The sequence below is a fragment of the Hesperophylax consimilis genome, chromosome 19 (assembly GCF_061612785.1).
Source record: "Hesperophylax consimilis isolate HC1 chromosome 19, BYU_Hcon_1.0, whole genome shotgun sequence".
Lineage (NCBI taxonomy): Eukaryota > Metazoa > Arthropoda > Insecta > Trichoptera > Limnephilidae > Hesperophylax > Hesperophylax consimilis.
Genome location: NC_142854.1, coordinates 13,564,853 through 13,588,662, shown reverse-complemented (window position 1 = coordinate 13,588,662; position 23,810 = coordinate 13,564,853). Strand labels below are relative to the sequence as shown.

Genomic DNA, 23,810 nt, shown 5'->3' with positions numbered 1-23,810 from the left:
GGTATGTTGGTTGAACGCATTGTAAAGTGCCATTGACATTGACTCAAGAGCACTTATTTTAAAAAGCGTTTAACGGCCAGTTCAGGCTGCCGCGCAGAAAAGACCCACAATGGAGTGCGCTTAAACTGTTACCATACTTTACTGGTGCACAGAATGCTCATATCAAAGCGGATGTGCGAAAGAGCCCATAATAAAAAAAAATGGAACCGGTTCCAAAAATAACCGGTTTCTCGGAAAATTGGTATCGCGCGATCAGTCGATCAATGTCACCGAGACACCAACTCTATTCTGTGGTGTATCTATGGCCGGCCGGCACTTCGGTTTTCGCAGTGGCTGAGTTTTGACGTAACTTAGAATTTCCTTGGAATTTTCCTTCACAAGCGAATCGCGGTAATTTTAATATTGGACTTTGGAAGTTCTTGTAAAATGTTTGGAAAAGTGGCGTGCGTCGCTCTGCCGATATTATTAACGGTCGGAATCATCAGAAAGTACCTTGATTACGTTTGGGGCCATTGCAAGAGCACCGAATCACTGAGGGGCAAAACTTTTCTGATCACCGGCGCGAATTGCGGGATTGGTTTTGAGACGGCCAAAGCACTCGTCAAGAGAAACGCCAGGGTTATATTTGCTTGCCGCGATGTAGAAAATGCCAAGAAAGCCATCGCGGATATTAGGAAAGAGCAGCGAACGGGCGGAGAAATGGTACGTACTCATTCTAAAATAAAATGTAAAAATAAACACGGCGCTTGTGCAGTGGGACCTATATAAATCATGCATTTTAAATGCCTATGACTGCAGAGTTGGACTGGAAATCACAAGACTGAAGTTGGGGATTACCTGGCTATTTAGTTAATTACAAACATAGTTGAAGTCATTGATAATCTTGTCGAGTTCCGCTGACTTAAATAGTTGTCGTTGAAATAATGTGTTGTTTTTTATAGAGCCTTGTCATGCAGCGGAATTCGACAAGTTTACCAAGTCATTTCGAACAACCATTTATTTTCCGAATGGTGGTCTCCAACCAGGGAGGTACCTACCACGCTGGAAACGAGTTACAAAAATATACAATCAATTGAAATTGCCCACATGTAACAAATATAATTAGGATTATTAATGTTTTCGATATTTATATTTCAAAGTATCATAGGAGGGGAAGAAGTAGGTGACAGCTAGATCAACGATATCTGCATATGTATTTTTTTAATGTGAATACCGCACAAGAGTCCCAACTGCTCCCAACCGTCTGAAGCCAGTGAGATTACGGAATCTCAAATTGGGGTATGTTGTGAGGCTGAAGGTTGTGGGGATGGGAAGGAGATGAGGAAAAGGAAGGTGGGAAGTACCTGACTATTTAAATCTGGTCACCAAACATGGCTAAAGCCATTTCAAATGAGTTTCAGTTCTGATTGGTGGTCTTACACCGGGGCGATACTGAGAGTATCTTCCACTCCGGAGAACGTGCCGCAAATATAATATTTTAAAATTAATAAATTGTGAAATAACACAAATTAATTAAATAAAATATGATTTGAACCTGCAACCTCAGGATTGCTAATCGAGAGCCTTACCCCTTGACCACGGAGGTCGACCTAGTATTCAGATCTAGTCAAAAACTTAGAAAGGATGTTTATTATTATTATTATTACAAGAATAATTTAATTTTTTATATCGACCGGTCAATGGCTGAGTTGACATCGCGTTTGGGTCCCACCCAGACGTAGTCTGTTCAATTCCTCGGCTGGCTAAGTCCTCCATCACAACACAAGCAACATTTTCCGCTTACTGTGGTGGTCGTAGGAAATTTATTTGTAACCCGGGAAAGTTGGTATTTCATTTAAAAAAATATATATATTTCATGAAGTGTTCAAGATTATGTTTGTGAAAAGTGACAGCAAAATAGCAATGTATGCTCAAGCATCATTCTATTAATCCCATCAATCAATCAATTAATTTATTGAATTACTTTCAATCATAATGACAGATAACGATTATTACGGTGATCAGAAATCACTGCGGCTAATTTAACTCGGGCTTCAATGAAGTCCCCATCCCCGTGCTTGAGCTTGTCGCTTAAAGTTACACCGAGCATATCAATGAAAGGTTTATAGGGAAGATTGCTTCCGAAGTTGAAGAAGACTAGATTATTGTCATTTAAATTCTCTTTAGTCGTAATCAGTCATGATAATGTCTTTGAAACATCAGATTCAACAACGTTTTCTTTCCTTATCGAAGTCCTCAGAGCTATTGGAGTTTGTGTGCCCTTTGGGGGCTTGTCAAACAAAACCTCCTACTTTAAACTACAAATTTACAGCTTAAATCTTTAATTTTTGAAGACAATATTAGCGATTCCTAATCGAACATCTGAAACAGAAAAATCAGAAAAAGATACGGTAACATCTAGGACTTGAACCCAGGACCCTTGCTTTGCCGGGGCACCGCTCTACCAACCGAGCTAATGAGACCCTATCTCCTTCGGTCATATTTAACTGTATCATACTTCGTATAAGAACTACCAACATTGTCTTCATTTTTCTCACCGCACATTTTTATTGGCAACTATGTTTATGTATGATCACAAGATTCAATTAAAACTAAATGCAATCTAGACAGCGTCTTTAGATACACAAATCTTATTTTAATTTTAGTGAGCGACATCTATTGACTTTTCTGCAAGTCTAGGATGAATATTTATTTTTTTGGAATAACATAGTGAGTAAAACCTCAAATTGTAATATTTAATTATTGAAGACAATATTAGCGATTAAGAACGAAAATATGAAACAGAAAAATCGTTTTGGAATATGTTTGATTTGATTTGACCATTTGATCGAAGAATTTTACTAAAAAGAAGCAAATAAAACGTTGAGGGTGGTGGGTGCGTCCATGGAGAACTGTGTTGGGATCTTCAAATATATTATTGAGAGAATTAGCGGAAAAAGATCGTGAATCATATTTTAATTTGAATGCTTAGAAGCTAATTTGTAGAACTGCTACTACTTGATCTAAACACTGAACTAAAATTGATGACAATCATAAAATTAACTTTTTTAAAATAAATGTATTATAAACATTATTCCTCACTTTTGTGACCTTCATTTAAAAATAATTCACAAAGTTTCACAAATTTTTCTCAAATGACGTTCGGAACCTTTGGTTTTGTAGGGTTGTACATTTTAATTATTCTGTGGTTATCTTTTAGATTTGAATATAAAGCTTGGTGTTTTCTCTTTCTAAAACTGGTTAGTTCATATTTCATACTATGACAATAACGGATACACAATGATTTCTATGAGACCCCACATAAGCTATTTCCAAAAGTGAACAAATTGTCTCTACGTGTAACAGATTTTTTTTTCCAAAAGCGAACAAATTAGCCTGCGGGTTTAAAAGTAATAATTTATGTAATATACGTAAACAGACGTTCATTATCAGTTTTATATTGTAAAAAAGGTCAAAGTCGCAGGTAATCTTGATTTCAAGTTATAATTTATTAGATATGGCCTTGTACAAGGTACAATTGTCTTTTTTTTAAATATTTATCTTATTAAAGACACAATGCCAAATTGATAAAAAAATGTATACATTTACATAATATTAAAATTATTTTATTTTTGTGTTATTGTGCTGCGTTGCGCTACCTCTTTGTTTAAGCAGCGTTTTGGACAGCATTACAGTGTACATCATCAGGGTAGGGCAGATGTGGGTGGACACTCTAATGCTGTACGAAACGTTGACTAGAGAAGGAGGTAGTATGGCATAATACCATAAAATTAAATCATGATTATTTTTGGCTGTGAAAATCTCAAATCATTTAAATAATATATTTTGATAAAATATATTATCAGTCCTTGCAAAATGATTCTACGGTTTTAAACCATTATTTATACATAAAATAATTCAAATAGTACAACAAATTTTTTAGAGAACATAGTTCGAATACCCAATGCTACGTCTGCACGTTTGTCACAAGTCGCTTGTGGCGTGGCGAACGTCGATGCAACTACACAGGCGCTTACTTTAACCTATTTTAATGTGAAACAAAACAAAAGGAAAGGAAATTAAAAAATATAATTTTAGTGGTTTTTATTGTTATAAATGATGATGTAAATTATTACTTAATAAAATATTATTTATTTATTTACTCCCTTAGGACTTTCTTAATAAATTACATTAGTGCATTAAAATTATGTAACATAATAATTGTGTATTCCATCTCAAAACAATTTACTACAAACCACACGGAGTAAAATTGGCGTCCGTCCATCGCCAGTTCGGAAGTTCTACTCACGTACGTGCGATCTTATGGATGCCTAGCAAACGTTTGCGGCAAAGGTTCTTTGACTTCTGCACAAAATATCGACACTGGCTCGATCGGCGGCAAGCGCTTGCAAGTCTATGCAAGCCAGGCCAAATGCCCGCACCACATATTTGAATTTGTGAATGCTTATCGAGGCTTGGCAAATGTTCTACCATTTATTTATTGCATCTCACTATACATAAAACACATTTTTTTTCTCATAAAAATTAACCTCACTAGCACTGAGCCTGTATCGAGGTTAACAATTTACATTATAGTGAAGCAAACATAAGAGTAATCACAAACATAAAGTAATTCTACATACAAACACAAAATATTTCAAAATTAAAGAAAAAAATAAGTATTAGATGTGTTACCAGATGGGTAATTTGACAGTATATTGTAACAATATTTGAACCATAACTAATCATTAATCATTACTAGTGCTGGTAACGGGTGATTTTTCGCGTAATTTCGCGCTAACGTAGACCTATAGAAAAATTGCGATAACTTCAAAAATATTTGTTTGATTTCAATAATTCTTTTTGAAAATTATTTATTTTATTTCATTTTATTTTATTATATTTAGAAATGTATTCTTCATCGTTAAACTAGTGCAGAATTTCACATAAAGTAGGAAAGTTTTGAAAAAAATAATATTTTTTTACATAACATCCTTTATTTTACAAATTATTTCTAAATGTAAAATAAAAATTATAATTGCATGGCTACAACCCTACAGACGCTATATAGCGAAAACTCAAGTATATTGGAACCCGTATTTTAACGTGACCCGCGCTCCACTAACAATCTATCAAAAACGTAGCATTAATTTGCTAAAAACGTATTAATACGTGATCCGATTACAATGTGTTAAAACAAGAAGCAAAGTAGATAATAAAGACAGATAGGGTGACATTCAGTTTTTAGTAAATGGGACTTATATAAAATCTTATTATTTAAGAAAGGACAAGGATGAAAAAATATTAAGACAATTGTCTGTCAATTCAATAATCTTAATTAAATTTTTAAATTTAACTAAGGAATCGGTAGACTTAATATGATTTGGAAGAATATTAAACATAAGTGGTGCCTGATATAAATAATTTCTTTGACCAAAAGAAGTTTTAGTATGTACCGCCACAAAGTTCAATGTAGAGCTAATTCTAGTTGTCCGCATTTGTTGTGTTCTTTCAGCAAATTTAATATTGATAAAAAATCGACAAAGTATTTGAGTGATATATAGCTGTTTTATGCACATAACATTACATTCCTTATAAAGTAGGTTGGATGGATAACAGAATATTTTTTTTGTACATCACTTTAAGGATCAATTTTTGAGTAATATTTAGTGGTTGAACATTGGACTTTAGACATGATCCCCAGCATACTATGTTATAAGAAAGTCGAGATTGGACTAAGGCAAAATAGACAGTTTTTAATTTCTCTTTGTCCAATATGTGTCGCAGTTCTTTAAAAATAAATGTAAGTCTCCTGATATTCTTTGTTAACATATCGATATGGTAATTCCATCTTAAAAATTTATCAATCTTTACACCTAGATACATGATACAATCTACACTTTCAAAGGGGTGGCAATTACAATTTAGCAGACAGTTATGTACAGGGTGTCCGGAAACTCGTAGTACAAGCGGGAAACTGAGTTATATATCATGGTTATCAAAAGCTCGTAAACCCAGAAGGTTGCGGTTTTAAACCCGGCTTGCCCAAATGAAATTTGTTTAATTTATATGTTACGCCACATATAATTAATATGGTAAATTTGCAGCTCGTTCCAGATTAGTACATAGACCCTCTCAGTATCGATCACAATTCAGAAAAAAAAAGATGTTTGCAATATTTTTAGCATTGTTTGGTGACCAGATTTGAATAACAAGGTACTTGCCAACCTCCCTCTATCATATCTCCTTCCTTTCTCGACATAAGCCTCACAGCATACCCCAATTGGGGATGCCATGGTTCCACCGGGTCCGAATATCGGGGAGCAGTATTCACATAAACCAAATATTTTTTGCCGTGTTCAGTGACTGTATTTAAAATGCCAGGTTCTCTTAATCCTTTTTTTTTTTTTCAGATAATTATGCAGGTGGATCTCTCCTCGCTGGAGTCCATCAAATCTTTTGCCAACATTGTGCGAACTGGTTTCAACAAGATAGATGTTCTCATCGATAACGCTGGAGTCTATCTCCCTATTGAGCAGGATGCCAAGACCAAGGATGGATTCGAAGCACATTTTGGAGTCAATCACTTGGGGCACTTCATGCTGACGAATCTGCTGCTCGATTTACTTGAACGTGCCGCTCCCAGCCGGTAAGCTATTCACCAAAGTTGGGGCTTATCACTGAAATTCATATTATGTAACATTGTCGTCAAAAGACTAAACAGAGACATTTTGTTTTTTGTTTTTATATTCTCCGTTAAATGTCAGTCTTTTGTCAAATCATCAAATTTCAATCTAACGTAATGTGTTTTTCTGCTCATTAAAATTATCTTCAAAAGCTGAAATGGACCTAGAATAGGCGTTTCACAGAGTCCTTTAAAATGCTGAAAACAGAAAATTGATTGGGCATTTATTTAAAGAAAACGTTATTTGAATTTCTGTTAAACATCCCAACCTAAGTATAACTTGGGTTGTCAAGGGAGTAAGTCAGTTACCCGCTGTGTGTATCCAACTCGGCCTATCTGACTGCTAGCTGATCATTTTACCTACCGAGCTATCGACTGCCTCAATTTTATTAACATTCTCAGTTTTAAATCACACAAACTGTTGATATACATATTTTGAAACACTTTAAAGTTTCTACGGTAATTGCAATGTATATACATGGTGTCCGGAAATTAGTGGTACAAGCGGGAAACTGGTGAATCTACATCACATTTGGAACCGATTTTGTGGGATAACTTTTTGATTTGAGCTTTAATTTTCGAGTAAATAGGGTCCGAAGTTGGAATTGTTTTGGACGAATTTGAAAAAAATCAGACGCAAGGGTGTTACTATCAGCAGGCTTTATCTGTCTTTTTAAATGTGTCGAATTGTAGAACCGACTTTTTTTTTAACCCTTTACTTATCAAAAATATGGAAAAGAAAAAAATTTAATTTATAATTATTGAAGACAATATTAGCGATTTCTAAACGAAAATCTGAAACAGAAAAATCAGAAAAGGATACAGTCACATCTAGTCCTAAATGTGACGTATTCTTTTGTGATTTTTCTGTTTCAGATTTTCGTTTAGAAATTGCTAATATTGTCCTCAATAATTAAAAATATTACAATTTGAGGTTTTACTCAATAAAAGTTATTCCGAAAAGAAAAAAAAAAAATTAAATGCTCAAACTGAAAAAAAGGAGTTTTTTAGGTTCTCTATGTCATCTAGATTTACCAATTTCTAGCTCATACGTATTTAGGAGATTATTACATATTTCGTTTGTTGACTAGGGAATTAATGAAATATGTCCCGTAAAGAATGCAAAAATGACCGCTTGAAGTTCTAATTAATATCTTGCACAGTTAGTAAGCACGATCAGTTTTTTTTTTCAATATGTTCTCATGATAATCTTTGCCTGCTATTGGCTAGGAATACATAATTATTATGCCAAAATAACCGCTTCATGGCAACTGATTAATTGAGTGCAGATTTAAAAATTTCGACTTTATTTTTTCGAAAATTCTGTTTTTTTTATGAAAATTTTAGCTGCACCGATTTCCTAAAAATCACAAAAAAAAATGAAGTTTCGAAAAAAAAAAACATTGTCGGCTACAACAACATCAATAATGCCATTATTTTTTTTCAATATAAGCACTCAAAAGCCACGAGCCGTCACTGGTGATAGTAATTGAAGCGTGTTCAATAAATTGCAAAATTTCAATGTCACCATTTAAAAATATGTTAATAATTATTTGCTCTAAATGTCGATATTTTCTATTGGCTGGACTTTGATTTGGAGTTAACGGCTTATCTCTCTAATTAAAGGTATTTCTATCAATGTAATCTAATCAAGTAGTGATTTGACTAAAATACGTTCAGGTAAGAATTATCTCAACAATCAATATTGAAGTGAAGTCTTAATGCGTGACTGTTTAAAATTTCATTGTTAATATATGTTATTTATGTATTGAATATTTTGCTGTTATGTTTTTCGAGATAAGATTTGAGGATTAGATGGTTTGCATGTGTAGAGCTTATGAACGGAGAAACCAAATGGTAGAAGTAGTTGGGGTTACCTGAGACAGACATGGCATGATCAAGTCAATCAAATACTTTACGTTGGGTTACGTCGAGAGGCAGAATAACAGAAGAGTGTGTATGGGATATATTGTAACGTAGGTTACCACATATTAATAAAAACTTACCGTATACCGGTTATATGCTCCACCATGCTTGCAGCAATAAGGGGAATGAAATGATGACACAGCGATATCAATTGTGATAAAACAACATGAAGTATATTTGAGTTAAACTTGATTACAAGAGCAATACTTTAAATTTAGAAAATCAAGGGTGGTTGGCTATTTAATTAGCACAACGTAATTTGAATTCGGCCACGACATTTACTTGTATGATTATATTAACTATAAAGCTAAAAAAATAAGACATCACCACTGAGCGCCAGTCTAGAAAACTCTTCTAAACGAATTTATAACCATGGTGATATCTAAGAAATTATGTGTCTAATTCATGTGGATTAATAAAATTGTCTCACGATGTCCTGCGATGTGCTTCCCTCCTGCCTCGAAAACCAACTCCGGCTTCTCTGGAATTCAACGCTCAGCTACTTGAATTCAACGAGTGGCGGCTGAAATTTGATGCCAACGCGTGTCTAGAAGTTTTGCTATGTAAGCGGACAGTTCCTACCGCTACAATATGTATTTGAATATATAGCGAGATAGAGTTGTGTGGCGGTCTACCCTCTCTGCCTACCCCTGTGCTAAATGTTGTGATGGTTAATTAGTTAGTTAAATTAACCCTTAGAATGTTAGGAGTAAAATGCCAATCACCTGCCGTACGCCTGCTGACACTATTTTCATAATAACTTTACTTGATTTTTTATAAAAGGATGTTATTGTAAACTGTACCGTTTTACCAAATAATTTTTTTTTGTAATTTCCACAGGATAGCTAATTAAATTTAGAGGAATAGGTTTTTTCTCTCTAATGTTATAAAAAAATATATATACATAATGAAGAAATACAAAAATATTCTCGAGTCTTATTGTATTTTCCAGCTAAATAAGTGTTTTTAATAATGAAAATAAGTTATATCTGGATTTTCTGTAAATACAGTACTACATACAGGTTTTCCAATAAGAGGTGTTATTTTGATATTCAATCGTAAAAGATCACTGGTTTCGTTGCTTGTGTGGCACGTAGCGCCATCTTGTTACTGTAACTGTTGCTCCAGCCTCATTTTCGAAAAAGTAAGGTCCAATGACTCTGCCGGACCATAAACCGCACCAAACAGTCACACGTTGAGGATAGAGAGGCTTTTCAACAATAAGTGTTGGGTTTTCCGAGCCCCAGATGCGACAATTTTGCTTGTTGACGAAGCCACCGAGGTGGAAATGGGCCTCATCACTCAAGATGATTTGCATTTGATTCACTCAAGTGAATTTTAATAATTTCAATGCGTTGTTGAAGCGTGTATCGTTCCATTTTTATTAATGGCGTAGTTTCTACTTGTCAAATGTCAAAAAATGACAGCTTCAAAAGTAACATCTACCGAAATAGCGGGCTATTCAAAATAACACCTCTTATTGGAAAACCCTGTATATGAATTTTGAAAATCAGTATTATGCCATTTTTCACAAATAAAATAAACATGTTTGCAAGTGATGAAACGACAAGCTAGAATAATATTAAGATACATTATTTCCTTGCCAAGCGAATAAAATGTATTTTAGTATGCTGGGAGCATTTTTTAAGGTTCAAAATACCACGAAATCGAGGCGGTGAACTACTAGTAAATTAACAGTAGATTTCTTTAATTAAAGTGATCGCATACTAATTATTCTATCTTTGCATTTCAGAGTGGTAATCCTGTCTTCCATGCTGCACGAGCGAGGGGTCATTGACTTTGACGATCTGAACATGACGAAGTTGATAGCGGCGGTGAAGAGCGGTGACAAGGCGCTCATAAAGAAGACGAAGCGCATGAACCCCGGCTACTGCAACTCCAAACTGATGAACGTCTACTTTGGAAGAGCGCTGGCCGAAAGAACTAAGGGAATGGGAATCGATGTATTCATGGTTTGTCCGGGATTCACCTACACCAATCTTTTCAGGTTAGTTTATCACGTGTTATGCCCATCTATAATAAACCTGAAGTGGTTAAGCCAAGGGTGTAATAAGGGGGGGTTTAGGGGGTTCGAACACACCCCCCCATTGGCCTCATTATTGCATAAGAATAAAACAGAATAGTACTCATAAATTACATTCCTGGATAATTCAACAATATTATTTGCACCATCTCTTGTTCGGTTTTGGGAATAAGCAGACCGTGGAGTCAATTTGTTCACTTTTGGGAACAGTTCATAATATGTTCTCATAGAAATCGCTTCTCCCTTACGGTGAGAAAAATATGATCTAAACCGTGTTAGAATGAGAAAACACCACACATTTTATTCAAATCTAGAAGTTAACCACAAAAGAATTAAAATTTATACCTCTGTGAAACCAAAGGTACTGACAGCATATTGAGAAAAATTTGAAATTTTGCGAATTTTTATATGAAACGACAAAAAAGTGACATGAAAATAATAAATGTTTATACACAATTGTCAAATAATTTTTTTTTTTTTCATTAACAGTAATTTTATTGCAATAATACGTTTCTCTAGTAAAATGTGTGTTTTTTTAACAGTAATTTTTGTTCATTGTTAAAAAAAAACGCAAGGTGAGTCAATTTTAAAACCATTTATGTTAACATTCAAAAAAATTATTTAAAAAATGATATGTTTATTTCTAATATTAAAATTTGAAAGCGTATTATGGAATATTATATAATGGAATATTCCATTTATTTAGATTTTATTGCAAAACAGAAATATACAAAAAATTTCACAAATATTTTTCACTCTGTCGACACTTTTTATAACTAGTCATTTACTGAGGCTAGTTAATCCAGTATTTTGGCTTCCTTAAATTGGTTGATTGTTGGAAAGAGCGTAGTTGTGCATTTGAGCAGTGTTGAGCCAAAATTTCGGCTCAACAGTTGATCAGTAGTATTGGGAACAACTGCCGTAAGTGGAAGCGATTTAGCATATCTTGTCATCTCAGTCACTCCTGTGATGTAAAATTTAGTACATATTCACAGCAACTTTTTAAGTACTTAAACGCTGTCCAGTCCTGTATCTATTTCGTTCATACTCACATATTCTTTGAATGTCTATCTTTGTCATACATAGAATTTACTAGAAACATAAGAGTGTTTGTTATGTTCCACATTTTGAGTTAATTTTGTGAGACAATAATGTATCTATTTGTACTATAATGTCATTGCTTTTAACGGATAATTTACAATCTTCTTTTTGTATTGTTGTATGAAGAAAGGCTAAATGATATTCTGCAAGTGCGGAATATTGAGCACTTCGACCTCCTATGTAGAAGCATTTCTCATGACGAACCATTAAAAATAATTTAAATATTTTGTTTTCAGACAAGTATTCAAATGGTACAACCTCCTCTTAATGGCTCCAATCATTCTCTTCTACATGAGATCCGCCAAACAGGTAAATTATATTTTTATTTGTAGTATGTATGACACGGAAGTGAAAGGTATAAGAAGTCAGAGACCAGAGTTTACGAGGCAGTGAGAATCCAAGCTGTCTGTCAGTGGGGTCGTGCACGAGATGGGCATTTCTCACATCGGTCGATTGCCACTCAAGTTTCTCCTATCTTCAGCAGTGAGAGATAATCAAAGGAGCCTCTCTTTCCATCCAGAAGGATTTTCGGGACCTCAAGCAGCATATCGCACCTCCGGTGCTAAACTGTCACTTATGCAAATAATGTAATTTTTCAGGAGAAGCGTTTGAAAATTCGACATCCTATTATAATGTATAGTTCTTCTTGTCTAAAAAATGAACTGGTAATTATTTAAACTACAACTTTAAACTTCATATCAAAGTAAAAGCAAACGTCTCACAACTTTGTAATAAAAAAATATAAACATTTTAAATATACAACCCTCCCAGAAGTGACATTATGGCACTAGAAAACAATTTACCAGGCAATTATGTCATAACAATCAAAACACAATATCATACTTTTCTAAAGTTTTATTAATTAAAATATCAAAGCAGTATAACAAACTTTCTTAATTCTACATATGGAACTTTACTATTAATCAGACTTTTTAATCTCAGTCTTCTTACCATTTTACGAACGGTTTTCAGCGACGTTTCATATTAAATCAGTCATTGGTCACGTATGGTTCCTATTTAAATACTATAATTACGCAATTAACAACAGTATCAAACAAATACAATTTCTTTTACTTATTAGTATTATTTTAATTAGCATTAATTTTGTACTAATTGGGTACTCTTAAAAAAACAAAAACCTTAAAGTTATTGTCACATTCCCAGGAAAATCAGGGAGTCTTTAACGATGTGGTTTCAATAAACTTGTTTTCCCTGCAAGTGGAAATGTGACTTTATAGAATGTTAGAAGCACAAAAAATTAAATGATATCATTATAGAAACTTTCATAGTATCTTGGTATGATATTTGCCTCCACTAATTGCAATAAATCACGCTTTTTGCGTTCTGTAATTGGTATTTTTGAAGTGTATGCTTGCTTGAAGGGAATGTCATCTATTCTTTGGGCGTTGCCTCTACTTCCGCGTAAATTTTTTCCTCTTGGTTGAATTATAGCTTTTGCTTCCTCCCAGTTTTCAGTTTTGTAAGTTGTTCGATATTGGTAATTTTCACAATTCTTTGTGAATTTAATGCATTTAATATCACCAGTTTTGATTACATCTCCGTTTAAATTTTTGCTATATTGAACTTCATGTTTTCCTCAAGTGACTTCAAATCAAAGAAATCATCGTAATTCATTTCTTTTACCACAAATGGTTTACCAGTCTTCTTCGCCCCACGAATCAGGAACATTGTCACAATTGTTAATCGAACGAAAACTTTATACCATAAAACATAAGGGTTGGGGAAACAATGTCACTACGTACACAAGTATCTTTATTATTTCATGTCACAACCAACTTAAGTGTTGTTATTGCTCCAAAATCATAAAAATGAATTGTCATAATTACCTTAGTGGCGTTGTAGCTCCAGGAGACTGCTATTCGTGCGGGGTGCCGCGCGCAACTAACCAATCAAACGTTGTTTCTCCCAGTGGAGGTTAGATTTGCACCAAAACCATAACGACATAACTACCCTCACGCGGAAATTATACGCACTACACAAACGACGATGACACACCAAGTAAAGAGGTACATTAGTTATTTTTTCTCATACTTAGATCAATTTTGACAAAACTTGCATAAGTGACAGTTTAGCACCGGAGGTGCGATATGAAGATATTGCGCTTTTTTGGAGTGCTTTGTATTCGCTCAGTATTGCAATCTCTCGCCTGATGTTTGACGGGGTTATATTTGCAAGTAGCAAAGGGAGAGGTGTAGATTTCAAAGTCCCGCTTACTCGTAAACTCTGGTCCGCCATCAATAGGATAAGGTCCTCCCACAAGCGCTGTGCTCACATGACGCACAAGTGGGGCCTTAAAGAGTCCGCGATGTGTGAATGCAGTGCAGCGCAGACCACCGAACATGTGGTTAAAGATTGCTCGCTGCATTCATTTCGGGGATTGATGTGGTTCACAGGGCGACGTGTGAGGCACTAGACTGGCTCACTGACCTCGATGTTCTCCTCTGACTCCTCCACCATACGAAAGAAGAAAAAGTCGAGATGCCTGAGAAATACATGGCAAGGTAAAGTAAATCAAATACTTGAGTCCTGACATCTCAACAGTCAGAATAACAGACTCGTACGATTTATTTTTTATTGTGAAGAACGCTTGTATAACTGGAAAATATAATACTTGTTTATAACAGTAAAAGTATTAAGTAAGTAGTAATTCTTGTTTTAATTAATTCCATCATCAAATAATAATATGTACATATTTCAAGCCGTGCTATCTTTACAAGATAACTTAATAAAATCAGAGTTTGTTGTGATTTCTTCTATCTTTGATAAAAAAGATTTATAACTACATATTATAAAAATGAAATCAAAACAACTGTAGGATTACAGATTATAAATATGTAAGATATTATTCTTGTTAAAGTGAGATTAAGTTCCACAGTTGTCGTACAGGCTGAAAAGATAACCAAAGATAAATAATAACTAATTATCCATTTGTCGCTGTGTGCATTCTATTGACAACCTCCTTGGTAGAGCGGCAAGCTCCTTGGCTCCGGACCCAGAGGTCATGGATTGGTATTTTCAGTAATTTAAAGTCACTGGCTTCGGTCAGTTGGTACTTTCGAACATTAACACATTCACGGACATGTCTGTTAGTGTCGTTTTTGAGATATTATACCACTACGACTATGTTTTATACTATTTAGAAATGCAACATTTGTTGTTTCACGAACTTCTGTTTGCCGGCAAGAGTCTGTCAAACTAACTAAGCATCACGCCGTTTCTCCGCAGGGGTAGTCAGAGAAGACGGACCGCAAAACAACTTGGTCTCGCCACACACTCTTTAGTTTACATTCATACAGACTCTTGACGTGGCTCGACTAAAGTATTTGGTTCACTTGATCGTGCCATGTATTCATCGAGCGTCCCTGACTTCTACTATTCATATTCTATATTCTTTCTTCCTTCATTCACTCTACTTTCCCAAACCATCTAAATGTCCCTTTCTTAATCCTACTCATTACGCTTACATCAACCTTGCATCGTTTGCGAATCTCCACATTTCTCCTGACACAATCATGCATGATTTTATCACACATACGCCTGAGGGATCTCATTTCTATAGCATTCAGTCGACTTTCATCCTTTCTCTGCCAGTTCCATGACTCTCTGCCATACATCAGGGTAGGTACCACCACTCCATTGTGAACTGCTAGCTTCGCTTCTTTGGACAATTTTTTGTTAGCGCCAACGGCGTTCAGTCCTCCATTAATGGAGTTTACTGCATTTACCCGTATTTCAATATTACGTAGCCTTTCCATCTCGTAAATATACTTCCCAAATACACAAACGTGCTCCAATTATTCATCATTCACAACTATATTGTACACTGTTTTCGTACCTTCTCTTTCACCATCTTCTTTTTCCTTAAAAGAAAGACAAACATTCTCAGGTGACAAATAACGTAACAATATTTAAAAATTTCCTACTAACGCCACAGTCAGCGGAAAATGTTGCTTGTTTTGTGATGGAGGACTTAGCTAGCCGAGGAATTGAAAACACTACGCCTGGGTGGGACCCAAACGCGATGTCAACTCAGCCATGGACCGGTCATTGATTGATTTATTCTTCCTCTTAAATTTGATATTATAAATGTTTTTTTCTTCTTCAAGGGTTCTCAAACTGTCCTGCACTGCGCAACTGAAAAATCTTTGGAGGGTCACACCGGATTCTTCCGCAATTGCGCTCCCTACAAATCCAAGATCACCTTCGACAAAGACACGGAAGACAAACTGTGGGCTGTCAGCGAAAAGTTGATTGCAGCTGGAAAACCTATTTAAACTTTCCCTAAAATACAGGTTACCAGAACTGCCTTGTAATCTGTGTGAAAATTAAGTTTTAAAGTAGGTTTCAAAAAAATTTATCTTCATATTAGATAAAATTTTAAAAATGACAATCAATTTTTTTTCCCTTTATTTACGAGTATTCAGATTGCAATATTTCTGAACTATCTTTTTAGGGTTGGTTTCTTTTGAACAGATTTAAAATATCACCGGCATATTACATACATACAATTTCAAACTAAATATGTACAACCATTCACCACTTCTGAAGTTAGGATTCCAGCATAGTTCACTGGTAAAAGTTATCTCGTAATCGCTGTTGTGCTACGATACAAGTTATGTATTTCATAATTGTTATTCCAGTCTAGTCTAGTGTACTTAGGGGCCGTTCAAGTATTATGTAAGCACTATAGGGGGGCAGGGGGGTCTTTGCTTTGCTTATTTTTGATGACATGGGGGGGTGGGGGGGTCGAGATAGTGATTACGTCAGCACTGCTCAGCAGTGGTTATTTTTTTTTTACACATTGACAACCCACACATTGTCTATGTTTGAAAACCGAATACATATTCGGGGATTCTCACAAATAATTAATATGTTTAGGTACTCGCTTAAAAAGCAGAATACATTAACAGAAAAATGCATATAGGTACCAATTTTTACGTAAGCATGGGAGGGGGGGGGGGGGGTAAGAGCTTTGCTTACTTTTGGTGACAAGGGTGAAGAGGGGGTAATAAATCTGCTTACGTAATACTCGAACGGCCCCTTATACAGGTTATCTCGTTATTGGTGTTCCAGTCCAAGTTCACTGCTATAAGTTATCGTATAACCGGCAATTGAACATAGTTATCTCGTAATTAGTGTTCCACTGGTTCAAGTTAACTCGTAATTGATGTTCCGGTATAGTTCACTATGCGTTATCTTGTACATAATTAGTGTTTCCACCATTGTTACAATTATTTATCTTGTAATTGGTGTTCCACTGGTACAGGTTATCTTATAACCAATATTAATTTCAGCTACTGTTGCAAGTTATCTTGTAATAGATGCCAGCATGGTTCACCGGTACAGATCATCTTGTATTAGTGTTGCAATGTACAAATTATCTTGTAGTTGATGTTCCAGTCACTGTACAAGATATATTATAATTGGTGTTCCAGTCACTGTACAAGTTATCTTGTAATTGATGTTCCAGCCTATGTAATTCACTGCCACTAAACACTTTTACCTAAACATATTATTTTCAATTTGCTTTGAAAGATACAAACACATTGCTTTGAAGGATAAACCACTGTAAATATACCTTAGTTTCGATACAAAAATTTAGGACAAACACATTGTTTGTAGTTTGATTTTGAATCATATTATGTATTATTTTGTTGTGAAGGCATCTTGTATTATAATTTAGTGATAGCTTGTATTATTATTTTAATTTGAGTGAATCTTTTAAACGTTTTTTTTTTTTTCATTCTTTCATTTTTTAAGCATTCCTGTTCACGTTTTGTTTGTCCTGTCAATGTCACATTTTATAATTCAACAATATTATTATTTTCATATTGCAATAAAATTGTCTCAAGGACACTTCTGTAGAAGACGGATGAGATATTAAATAATATAGACTGTATTAAAATTTTTTAAGTATTTAAAATTTATTTATCAACTAGCTGTACCCCGCCACTCGTTGCTGTTGCTCGGTCTGTCTGCAGATAGAGAAACAATAGAGCGTGTTGCTTTAACGTCCAACAGATAGTGCTGTTTAAATAAAAAAGCCTGTTTTTACCTGTCACAGGTGACAACTACAGGGTTTTCCAATAAGACGTGTTATTTTGAATAGCCCGCTATTTCGGTAGATGTTACTTTTGAAGCTGTCATTTTTTGACATTTGACAAGTAGAAACTACGCCATTAATAAAAATGGAACGATACACGCGTCAACAACGCATTGAAATTATTAAAATTCACTTGAGTGAATCAAATGCAAATCATCTTGAGTGATGAGGCCCATTTCCACCTCGGTGGCTTCGTCAACAAGCAAAATTGTCGCATCTGGGGTTCGGAAAACCCAAGAGCTATTGTTGAAAAGCCTCTCTATCCTCAACGTGTGACTGTTTGGTGCGGTTTATGGTCCGGCGGAGTCATTGGACCTTACTTTTTCGAAAATGAGGTTGGAGCAACAGTTACGGTGAATGGATTGCGCTATCGAGAGATGATTAATGATTTTTTATGGCCGGAATTGGGTGGTATTGATCTGGACAGCGTTTACTTTCAACAAGACGGCGCTACGTGCCGCACAAGCAACGAAACCATTGATATTTTACAGGAAAAATATCAAAATAACACCTCTTATTGGAAAACCCTGTATATATTTAATTTTCTTTGTGTATTTCTTTAACAATTTTGAATTTTACAAAATTTATCGTATGGTAATCATATAATAAGATATTGTGTATGAGATATTTACTTTATGAAGCAGCAGAACTTGAATGGTGACCTCTGGCATCTTGAAACTATTGAAAAAAATATGCACCAAGTTAATCAGAACCATTCTATACTATAAATCTGAAAATTTTGCAAAGAAATAGCTATAGTCAAAACAGTGCATTTATGAGTTTTGTGTGTATGATTATTACATTTATGTATTATACTTTGATGCAGCTAATTAAAGATTTAATAAGTACCAATTTATTAAGAAATGTATCACAATTATTTATTTACATTTAACCTTTCAAGTTTTTACATTCAACCCTTCAAAATACCAATCACACCATTTTATAAACTTATTTAAATTATCTTCGAAATTTTGTGTTTGAAATTTACATTGGTATTTATAAAAAAATAAATACTTAATATCAAACATCAAACGGGACATTTTGACTGGAAACGTCCATAATTTTGAAAGAATTCAATATTTATAAACCAAATTCATTTTGTGTAGGTAATACTAATTAGTAAGAAAATGGTTACTTCATTTTTTATGCCACTTGTACAATAAAAAATATAAATAATTTTTTAACTTTCAACTGTCAATGAAAAAATCCCGCCAATTCGTAATAATGTTTGACAATTTTTTTTTATTTTATCCGTCTCATAAAGTATAAATATTTTAGACAAACCGAGAAGAATAATTATGCATCTGTCCAATGATGAACAAATCACATATCTAGGGATTATAGAAAAAAATATTTAAATAATGTATGGACGCCCCGGTCAGATCTGTCCTCAAGAGCCTGTAATGGAATATGATGCTTGTGGCTAGTAATGTCCTTCCAAAGCATGAAGGGTTAAGTAAAATTTCTACATTGAAATTAGTGAAAGGACACGATTATTATTGATTAAATACAGTAGACAGAACCAAACCTGTAACCAATTCTGTAATGTCATCCAATTTCGGAGAAATGTGTATATATCCGTGTGTACATGCGCGATTGCCACCAAAAGTTGATAGAATGCATTGTCATGAATAACGAGTCTGTCTGCCGAGTTTAAGCTCAATCGGATGTTGGGAAGTGGGTAAATTTCCACTTTCAAGATTCACGAAAACAAAATCGAAATCCAAAAAGATGGCCTAAATAATCCCACGTAAGAAGCCTTATAAAAGGGTTTCATGTACTGGTCTTTTAAAAATTTCACAATATCACTAATCCTTGGTATAGATAATAATATGTATGTACTTTCTGCACATGTTAAATATAGCACACGTAATATGTTTGTAGTAAGATATTAATTTATTAGGAATTGTAGAAATACATCTGGTATTACATGTTTTATATTTTACTAAAAAATAAAAAAATGTTAAAGAAATTATTTTTTTTCCTTTTTAAATAGCTAATTAATAAAAATCAAAGAAAATAAATCATTTTAAGTTAAAAATTTTAACTATTGAAACCAATGGACACAAAAAGAACAGAAAATGTGGCAAGTATCAAACACACTTATTTCTCCAGTAAATTCCTTAATCAAACGTTCATTCGTGTATGACAAGATAGACATTCAAAGAATGTGTTTGCAAGAACGAGACAGAAATAGGACCGGGAAGACTTTTTATACTTAAAAGTTGCGTTGAATACTACACAAAGATTAATACGGAATGCTGTATGAGACGACCTACTGCCAGTAGGTTGTCCTTCTTATACTTATGTGTTATTGCGTTTGTTATCTCACTTTCTCTAATGCAGCTTAAAATTTTCGGAAAACAATCAAAATAATTGTATTAAATGAAATGACTTTCTCAATTTCATTTACGCAATTTGATTTGAGATAGACGTCACACGTCACTTGAAAGTTTAGTGCTAAATCGAAAGGACAACAATTGCCGTATCTTTTCTTGCCACTTTGAGATCTCTTCAACATGTCTATAAGTTTTCTAATGTCATTGATTGAAACTGATAATATTGTGTTTTATAATCTCTAATAGTCTGTCTGTTTGTGCGCTTAGTTCTTCTAACCTACGCAACTTTTCACTATCATTCAAAGAATTTCTTCCGGAAGGTTTATATATATAATACATGCATATCATATTTATAGAAAGTAGAGAAAAGTCGATGTTTATCCTAGAATTCACAACCTCAAAACTTTACTCAAAATCATTCACAACCGTTGTGACGTTTTATTGTATAAATTACAGTTAGTAATTTATACAATAAAAAGATTATTTACATTAACTTCACAGGTTTATAGGAGGGAGAAAAAACAAAAACTGAAAAATCATTAATTTCACATAATTTTGAATGAAAAAGGGTGCCAAACGAGAAGAAGCGATCAGAAAATGTCATGATTCTCCTACAATGTGTCACCCGGGAGTATTTAAAACATTCCAAAAAGCCCGACTGCGATTTCATTGGCCAGGGATGTACAGAGATATTAAAAAGTATGTAAGGAAATGCGGAACTTGCAAGGCGTACTAACCATCAATAAGAGGGTCTCGTCACACTGATAGAGAAAAAAAAAGTCGTTTAATTCGTTTAGAAATTACAGGCTAAAAGACCACCTTGGGAAAAGAAGCAATGGGTATACATAGTTCACAATCTGAAGGAAAAGCTTCACATATCTCCGAGACCCTTAGCTGGAGATATTATTAGGGGTTCTTCTCTTAAAGATGTTAATGAATGCATCCAAGAACTTGGTGATAGTCTGGCATACACTGGGTTTGATCAGAGGATGCCAGAGGGCAGTGCTGCTGAAGTTCAAGTCACTGTGTGATGATGCGAAAACTGAAGGGGATTTTGAGGTGAAACTTGCTAGAGGCAACATAATTACCATTAGTAAGAAAGGTGATTTCAACCAGGACAGAGCATTCCTAATTGTGCTATTTATAATCAGGGGAAACAGCATAAAACGCATACTCAGCAGTGTTGATCCTAAATGGGTCCCAGTTATCAGTAATACTCCTTAACTAAGGATAAGTTGCAAGGCAAACTAGGTAGGGTTACTGTGACTATTGGAAGATTGGTTTCTTGTTGCCCACAAATAGCCATTCCCTTGGTCATGGAAGGAATTTGTAGACACATAATAAGCCCAAGTATCTATACAAATCTGGCAAAAACTCCAATTCCTCCTGCTATGTTCACCACCTTACTACCAGGAATTTTCTTCTTCTTTCGTATGGTGGAGGGGGGTCAGAGGGGAACATCTAGGTCTGCGAGCCATTCTAGGGCCTCAGGCGTCGCCATGTGAACCTCATCAATCCCGCCGGGGAATGAATGGAGCGGGCATTCATTGACCACATGTTCACACATCGCCGACTCTTTAAGGCCCCATCTGTGCATCGTATGGGCACAGCGGCTATGGGAGCACCTTAACCTATTGATGGCGGACTACCAGGAATATTAACGGAGAAGGTTGATTGTGAGCTGTGTTATTCCTGTGGATCGAGTGATTAACAAGAACAGCAAGAAGAGCCACCAATCAAGATAGATGCTACAAGATCCTTTGTAGACGTAGCATTTAGCCAGGGAACGCTTGACCAGTGTGATGTATGGAGTATTTTAGCTGGTGAAGGTCGTACACAATAATGATACTCTTAGGTGATCTATGTCCTGGTAATAATTGGGGAGCTGCTTGTAACACCAGAAACACGATCCTAGTATGCATCACCTTTTATAGCATCTTGCAAGCATGCTATCTCGCTTGCACTTTGCAGACATTACAACCAGTCAGCCAGGAACAACTACATGAAGGCATATGGACTGGTGGGGGGTGGTTTTATAGAGGCAACCACCATCGGAACAGAATCTGGAAGCTCATCACAACATCTGAAGATAACACGAGCTTCACAAAGAGGTTGAAGGACCTGCATGAGAAAGCAGAAAAGGAGAATTAAAGCCAGTAGCTCCGTTGGAGGGTCAAAGGATGAAGATGGTACAGTCTCAGATGATGAAGACGACGTGAAAGTGATTGTTGTTGATCTTGCATCTTAAAAGCAGTCGAATGAGAGACAGAGTATCCGGCTTTGGTGGTTTCTCCGCTTAATTTACTACCTGGTGCTCAATTTTACATTGTGTATCGCGTCAAAACAAAAAAATATGATTACTACTATGTAATCATATTTTTTCATCCATTTCATTTCAGATGTACTATGTATGTACGCCAGATTTCTTGTTTTTGTTATCGACGAAGTAGGCGTTTATAGATTTAGGTAAAAGAGGAGTGAATAAAGATTAGTAGTAATGACCTCTTTTGCAAAAAATATGTTTAGTAAAGGTTACAACTAAGGTTTAGGTTTGAATGATCAACGTGTATTGATAATGAGCTATGTAAGTATAGAATTCTATTATACTTCAGACATACCAGCAGTGCTGATGGGAGATTAACCTTTTGAACGTGTTAATTTGCTCCGTTTTATCTATACCCGTAAACGGTACATATTTTCAAATGCCTATGCACGCAATTAAATGTCAAATTATAGCATTCTGGCACGATTTATTGGACTATATAGACAGAACAGATTATTCTCCACAATATGATAACAAATCCTCGTGTGTGAACACTCTTAGATGTTTATAAAAACAAAAACATAAAATTTCATACAAAGACGTAAGGTATCTTTTGAATGTGGTCCCGCCATTCACTCGGCGTGTGTGTACTTAGGCCACTGCGTTGATAGACACAAGTGGGACACCATGATCACTTATCATTTTTAGTTATGAAAAGTTGTGAATGACATACTAGTACTAACGCCATCCGTTGACAAAAATGTAAACTAAAGGACTAAAAGGCGCGAAGAGGCGCACTTGATTATCGATCTTTTTTTATGAAATACAATTTTATTTTTGAGAAAATCTTGTAGATGTCAGTATCGTGATAGTTCTACGAATGTCCAAGTGAGCAAGAAATACATTTATGACGAAAGAGCGCTGGAATATCGGCCGTCAAAGTTTCCGTATCAACTGTTGATACAGCCGCGTGTGAGTATAGACTTTCTGCCGTAACAACAGTTGATATGGCCGCGTGCAAAGAGTTAAACTGAAGTGGTAGGTATAATAATACTAAGTGTTTTATTTTCTTTTTTTGTAATAAATCGATATGATAATATCCTCACTGGGATCTCGGGTGCTGAGGATTTCATTTACATATGATTAAAATTTAGTAGTATGGATAATATAAAGTAATTATAAATATATTTAATAGTGTTTTTTCTGAAATAGTTATAAATAAATGACAAGGTGTTTTTTTGTTCAGTTGAGTGGTATCGGTTTCAGTCTGTATTTGGTGTCAATAATCTATTTCTGATCTCCCTATGTTTTGCATCCAGCTCCTCTATTTGAGATTTAAATGTTAAAAT

General features: G+C 34.9%; 1 protein-coding gene across 1 annotated transcript; it reads left to right on the top strand.

Moving 5' to 3' along the window:
* Nucleotides 1–310: 310 nt before the first annotated feature.
* LOC149414848 (retinol dehydrogenase 12-like) lies at nucleotides 311–16,432 on the top strand. Its single transcript, XM_089642900.1, has 5 exons — nucleotides 311–702; nucleotides 6,393–6,628; nucleotides 10,344–10,598; nucleotides 11,972–12,044; nucleotides 15,863–16,432. Exons 1-5 carry the CDS (start codon nucleotides 427–429, stop codon nucleotides 16,028–16,030), a joined length of 1,008 nt encoding a protein of 335 aa, XP_089499026.1. The 5' UTR covers nucleotides 311–426; the 3' UTR covers nucleotides 16,031–16,432.
* Nucleotides 16,433–23,810: the final 7,378 nt, after the last annotated feature.

Excerpts from the sequence above, each read along its gene's own strand:
- LOC149414848 (XM_089642900.1), top strand. The coding sequence starts at position 427 with ATGTTTGGAAAAGTGGCGTGCGTCGCTCTGCCGATATTATTAACGGTC. Across the intron at positions 703-6,392 it reads AGCGAACGGGCGGAGAAATG|ATAATTATGCAGGTGGATCT; the intron begins GTACGTACTCAT and ends TTTTTTTTTCAG. Across the intron at positions 10,599-11,971 it reads ACCTACACCAATCTTTTCAG|ACAAGTATTCAAATGGTACA; the intron begins GTTAGTTTATCA and ends TTTTGTTTTCAG.